The sequence below is a fragment of the Sinocyclocheilus rhinocerous genome, unplaced genomic scaffold, assembly GCF_001515625.1.
Source record: "Sinocyclocheilus rhinocerous isolate Xijiao unplaced genomic scaffold, SAMN03320098_v1.1 scaffold3963, whole genome shotgun sequence".
NCBI classification, from domain to species: Eukaryota; Metazoa; Chordata; class Actinopteri; order Cypriniformes; family Cyprinidae; genus Sinocyclocheilus; species Sinocyclocheilus rhinocerous.
Window position 1 is genome coordinate 305998 of NW_015666967.1, and position 6728 is coordinate 312725.

Sequence of the window (6728 nt, forward strand, 5' to 3'; positions counted from 1 at the left end):
TGTGTCAAAACACAGCTGAAGCAGTTCCTAGAAAGCATCTCACCATCTTTTTGTCATGTTTGTGATTGTAATTTCGGTGTTGTTTCAGTGTCATTTATACACTCTAATAGTATTTATAATAGTGCTGTGCTGAATATCCTTAATCTAATTGTTGTTCCCATTCAAAAATGGCCAGCTTTTTAAAATGACCTCCAAATCTTGAATTCAATCTTTTTGTCAATTTGTTTACTGTTGATTAGCACAAGTTTTCATTTATTCAACATTTCTAATTAAGCGATATTTCTAATTAAGTTTTTTTTTTAAATATATTTTATTTTAGCTTTATTTCAATTAACAATAATAATTTAATCATTTTAGTTTTAATGAACAATAACAACACTGTCACATTGATATAGTGTGGTCCAAAAGTCTGAGACCACCAGTTAAGAAGCGATTTAGCATTTTTCTTATTTAACATGTATTATTATTATTACAAATTAATCACCATAACAGAACCTTTTAGAGAAGCTGAAATAAAAACTATCTGGTATGAGACCCTTTTTGAGTAAAACCTGATAATTATGTTATCCAGCATGATGTCTAAAGTTTTTAAAGAGCATCTTGTGCTTCAACAACATTTTGTACAAAGTTGTTGTGCTCAATGTCTCAAATTTACAAATGTAAATTTACCTACAAATGGTGCAGATAAGGACATGTTTTTCATCATAACACTACTTAAATCCTAAAGCTGTTTAAATTGGATTTTGTATCCCAAATGTAATCCTAGATGTTCAAACATTGGTGTGACAAAACTGTTTGTATATTAGAGTGGAATAAAACAAGTTTTATTCTCGTCGAAGCAGTTTTTCAGTTTCAGGTGGGACTGTGAGGTATGAAGGCGGCTTGTGTCACAATCATAGTTTCACTTACTGGAGCTTTTTTATCGATAGGCTTGATGGTAAACTTCTTATCGTTGAAGGAAATGTTTCTTATTTCACTCCAGGGGAATCCAATTTTCGGAGTGAGTCTGTAAAGACAATGATGAAATCATTAAAGATGTTAGGTATTCATTCCCGAACATACAGTCACACAAAACAAACATTGTAGGGTGGATAAAACCTGAAATCCCCATAGAAAGACATGGATGACAACTATCAGGTCTCCAGTTGCTGATTGAGCAAAAATCTAAGTATTAGCACCGAGATGAGTTTGTAATGCAATGAGAATGTTGTAGCACAGGCATGACGGTCCAACGCTGAGATACTCAAGGAATGTAAAGACAAGGTCGGGCCTGTGATTAACGTGAGCGGATGACATTATCGCAGTAAGGAGTGTGCCGTGTGATCTCTTTGTGAAGCTCATGGGAGTGTCGTTACAACTAAGCCTTCAAACATGCATGTCACACTGTCTCTATGCGTAGCTGAGAGAACACAAAGCTATTGTGGCCCACCTCGCATGACACACCACAAATGTTCCCTAAAACAAATGATATAAATAGTTAAAATTAATGATGGTAATAAAAATGGAATGTAAGATCGTGCATTTGTAGCTCATTCAATTGTTCTTTTTTTTATTTTATTAAATACTCTTAAAAAAACAAAAAGTAAATCATAATGGTAACCATATTTTAATGATAACAAGACATTAGATAACATTAGTTATTGCATATTTGTTACAGTATTTATTCATCTTTGTTTACATTCATTAACTGTTCATTGTTAATGTTAACTCATTTCCATTAAATAATGTCAGCAGATACAACTTTTAATTTTAATAATGTATTAGTAAATGTTGACATGGATATTAACTAAGATTAATAAATGCTTTAGAAGTATTTTTCATTGTTAGTTCATGTTAAGTAATGCAACTAATGTTATCTAATGTGACCTTATTGTAAAGTTATACCATTTAAACAATTTAAGCAAATATGATTGTTTAATGTACTACTACTACTACTATTAATAATAATAACTGAAAATAATTTTCCATTGAGATTCCATATTTGAATGTTTTATATTTGCAACTATGGTAATTTTGGTGAAGAGGGGATAGAATACAACACTGAATACAATCTTGACTGTTCAATTTCATATCATATATAATTTATATATTTTTTAAAAAGGCCATAGTTTTTGTCCTCGTAGTGCAATGTTTGTACATTTGGTCTATAAAATGTCTCTTGCTTGGCTTCGATTGGCTCTTGTGGGAACAGAGTTCCAGAAAGACTGCTGTGTGACTTGGTCTAGGTGGAATAGAGCTGCTAAAACGTGCTTGCTTAGATTTTCCTCTTGTGGACACAAGGCATACAATATTTTTAATCGATTATTCTACCTTTTAAATGAAGGAAAATGCTAAATTGTATTAAAATCAAAATAAATTATTATATTTTAAACAATTATAGGTTTGTTTGAAGGTGTCCTTGTTATACTGCAATTACACAAACAAGTACAGAGTAATACTAATTAACAACATGTACTTACTGTAGGGTTAGGTCTGGTTTACGGTTCGTTGCTTGTAATTTTGCATCACTTATGTTATTACTATAGTAAGTACATGTAACATGTGCAACAAGGATACTGTAAAATAAAGTGTTACCCAATTATATAATAATAATAATAATTAAAGCTGCAAGCAGCGATGAAAGGGCCCTCGCACCCGGGCTCACCGCCACCCGGTGGCTTTTGGAAAAGAGCAAAGAGTGGGCAATATGCATTTAATGTGGTAAATATAAGAGGAATATGTCAAAGTCATTTATATGCGCCAAACTTCCTGCTGCCAGCTGGTGGCGCTATGACTATTCACACCATCGGTGCTCGGGCCCTAATAATAATGGTAATGCATAAGAATTCTAATAGAAGCTTGTTTGTTCTTCCTTCAAGAATTTGTTCTAACATTCGTTTGATGGGGATAATGGAAAGAGAAAGTACACAAAAACACCTTTTACTGCATTTTGTCATTGACTATTAAATTCTCTATCATTTCTCATCATAGCTATCAGTGTTAAACTATGACCACATGCTTTTGGAGACTGACATTGTCAGTTCAGGGTCAGTTCCTCTGAAACAAATGTGAAGGATATGGGCCACTCAGCAGATACCTTGAAGCTGAAAGAGCACAGCTAACACAACAACACAAGCAAAGATCCAATGAATGTGAACTATTTCACGGGTTGTTGTGCAACATGGTTTTCTTATCTTTACATGCGAGTACTTGCGGAGCCTTCTCTCAGTCACATTCACAATCCGCACCCACAGCTTGAAAAACCAGTCTTTGTTGCTATGGTTAAAATAGAGGGCATTGTGGGGAAAAAGCCATTAGCCGCCACTGCACTTACGTACACACACACACACACACACACACACACAGATCTCTGTTCGTGGATAGAAGAGCACCGTGTTCCAAGAACAATGTCCTCAAGTCAAACTAAATCACAACATGTCATTGAAAAAAAAATCCTAAAACCTATTCCTTAATAGATTAAATTTCACAGATTGGTGTAAATTAAGAGAAGATGATGTATGTGCAGGTCAAATTACCATGGTATCATGGTAATCATACAGTACATGTAATATATATATATATATATCTACAGTATTACCATCTAATACTATTATTTTACCATGGTATTGCCACAATGTAAAGGGAGAGAACTTAAATTATATTTAAAAGAAGAGAAAACACGCTGAAGACACAGTGAAGTTGAAATAGCAGTTCAGATGTGAATAATGTCAAATGAATGTAAGGAAAGGCTGAACTCACTTGTCTTCTTTCTCATAGATATTTAGGCCCAGGGCATCCACACCCAGCCACAGCTGTGTTCCCTTCTTGTTCTTGATGTCAAAATAGTTCACCCCATACATTTCCAGATCCTGAGCAATTTTCAGGTACTCAAGCATTGCATCCTCTCTAAGAACAGAGAATAAAACAGAATGATCCCTTTCAGTTTGTAATAGGTTGGTGGATGATGTGACCAAAATCTTTTAGCATAGTATATGTTATTTTATGTTATTACATGGCTCTGTGGAATACTTGATTTTGATTGGTCATCAATCAGCGACATTCCGACATTCCGAGGTCTGTTATCTCTCAATAACAACCAGTAAAAGCTGAGAACACAGGCTCATCCGGGTAACTGAAGTCAGCGCTATACGCATGCTAGGAACTGTTTTTCTTGGTGGAAGCTTTGCTTTTGGTTAGCCAATAAAATATTCAAATTAAATTCAATATTATATGTACAGTTATTTAATTATGTCATCCTGGTATCACAGACTTGCTCTCTCGTTTCATACAAATGCAGCTGCTGCCATTTTGCCACGATTGTTTTGTACATTGTAATGGATTATAAGATATAACTAACATACTGGTAAGATTTTAAAACATTTTTGTCTTAAATCAATATGTTTTATTGCCATAATTATTTATGTGGTGAAATTTTGTGTAATAAGTGGTATGACTGCACCGTATCCCTTAAATGTCCATCTAGTAGGGCTGCACGATTATGACAAAAATCATAATTGTCGATTATTCCCTTGAAATTGTATTTGCGATTATTAATTACGATTATCACAATTTACATTGAATGATGTTTATACCATTGTTTGATGCAACTGCAAGCAATTTTTATATGAAAATAAACAAGCTGAAAACACTAACTGAAACACCTTTAGTGCATTTCTATAGTATTAAGCCTCAAATGTCATATATACATCGGATTGGTTTCTTAAATCTTAAATCTAAAATATGAATGGTATTATAATGTTATACTAAAACTAAAACAATGGAAAAACCCTTAAGATAACAGGTAGAAAGAAAAAAAAACATATCTTCGTGCAGAATAACATAAGTGGACTTTGAACGATTAATTGCCGCTTTGAACGATTACGTAATTGTGGCATCCATAATTGTAATTGCGATTAGAAATTTGATTAATTGTGCAGCCCTACCGTCTAGTTTGAACTTGCCGCTTGCTAGCAACTGCTTTGTTCACAGAAGCTTTGCATTCAAATATTTCCACTCAAATCAATATTTTGTGTCTAATTATTTACTTATGTGGCAAGTAGCCATGTAATAAGCGGTATAATGTACATCCAGCCGGTTGTTATAACAGAATAACCCCTTCAGGGTGATACAAGATCATGATCACCCTGTCGGGGGTTATTCTGCGATAACAACCGGCTGGATGTACATTATCCCTTACGTAATAGTATATCACAATGTAGTCATAACTAGAGTTTTACACATTATATAATATTTATATATTACATAATCATATTACATATAGCTTAAAATGACATAATCCAGTAAATTAAATACTAAAAGCACTTAATTTCACTTTTTTTTTTAGAAAATTAAAAATAAAACAAATAAAATATAAACATTACATTTAAAAACGTAAAAAAAAATGTTGTTCGTACAACTAACTGAAATACATTTTAGCTGAAGCTCTTAAAATTACTAAAAGTCAAATTGAAAAAAAAATCAATCAATCATAGTTACTAAAATGTAAACAAACTAAAATGAAAATATAAATATAAAAAATAAAAAGACTTTCAAAATATTAATGAATACTGATAGCACATCAATAATACTAAAATAACCCTGAAATTATTATTTCCTTTTTATATGCAATTTTAATATGAACCAAAAGATAAAATTAGATGTAAAACAGCTAATATAGACACACCTGCGATTGCACTTCAGGTGAATTCTATGTTAATATGGAAAGTTGAGACGTTAGCAACCATATACAACCTCCAGTTTACATTGGACTTGCCAACTGACGTCTATAATTGCATGGCATACTGTATATCGTCAAACCACCAGGGCCTATAGACTGATATATCCAGCAAGTCAATTAAGTCAATTATTAGGCATCAGTCAATAAATGTGCTTGACTGACCAATTGATTAAAGTGTTAGTTTCTCATTTCCACATCTACTGACATTTTAAAACCTACATTTAGCATTGAGGCCCATTCATACCAAGAACGATAGCAGTAAAGATACTGTTACTGTAACTATAACGATAACTTTTGAGAGGATGTCAACCTACTTGAGCATTCCACGATGTTCCTCATGCCACACCTGAATCCTCTCCTCCCACTGGTCCCGTGACAACTTGTGCTGGTCTAGAACCCTGCAATGAAACAACAGGAGGGACAAAGACTCATTTTCTAAGTTTCTTAACCTTTATCTGTTATCCAGAACCAAGTGCTGATGAGTAATGATGGCAGAATTCAAATCCTGTACTTCCAGGAAGACATGCCCCAGTTAAGCCAGTCTATTATTGTCTCACCGTTGAGGCAGGAGGCGATCTGAGGTCAGGTATCCAGGTCTGTGCACTTCCTTGCTGAAATCACCAAATTTGGCCTGCACTGAATAGGAGGCCAGAAGCACCGCAGTCTCTGGTGGACAGTAGATTTCATCACTCAGAATGCCGTCTTTTACTTGCATGAAGAACAGCTTTTGAGTGATATCCTGGATCAACTCATCCGTTACATCTTCTGGGAAGAACTTGGCACGAAACTTAAACTGAAGAGGGTTCTCCTTCTTCACATCCTGAGAGGAGACCTGCAAAAAAGTGTGAAGATTTCATACTGAGCTTTTGCGGACTACTCATGAATGTATTAGTACTCGAAATACGTTTCAGTACATTTAGGCCAAGGAGATATTTGTTGATATTTGTAGGATACATACATATACATATATATATACACATATACATATATATATATATATATATATATATAT

At 33.8% G+C, this 6728-nt stretch overlaps 1 protein-coding gene across 2 annotated transcripts in view; it reads right to left on the reverse strand.

Moving 5' to 3' along the window:
- LOC107733309 (ezrin-like) overlaps nucleotides 1-6728 on the reverse strand; it is a 27772-nt gene that overhangs the window by 10384 nt on the left and 10660 nt on the right. The window contains exons 4-7 of one of the 2 annotated variants that reach the window (XM_016544878.1): nucleotides 6274-6548; nucleotides 6031-6114; nucleotides 3739-3885; nucleotides 910-1006 (exon numbers count right to left, since the gene is read on the reverse strand). In XM_016544878.1, the coding sequence (XP_016400364.1) occupies nucleotides 910-1006; nucleotides 3739-3885; nucleotides 6031-6114; nucleotides 6274-6548 (603 nt within the window). The remainder of the gene's footprint in view (nucleotides 1-909; nucleotides 1007-3738; nucleotides 3886-6030; nucleotides 6115-6273; nucleotides 6549-6728) is intronic. The other variant, XM_016544879.1, reaches the window with a different exon arrangement.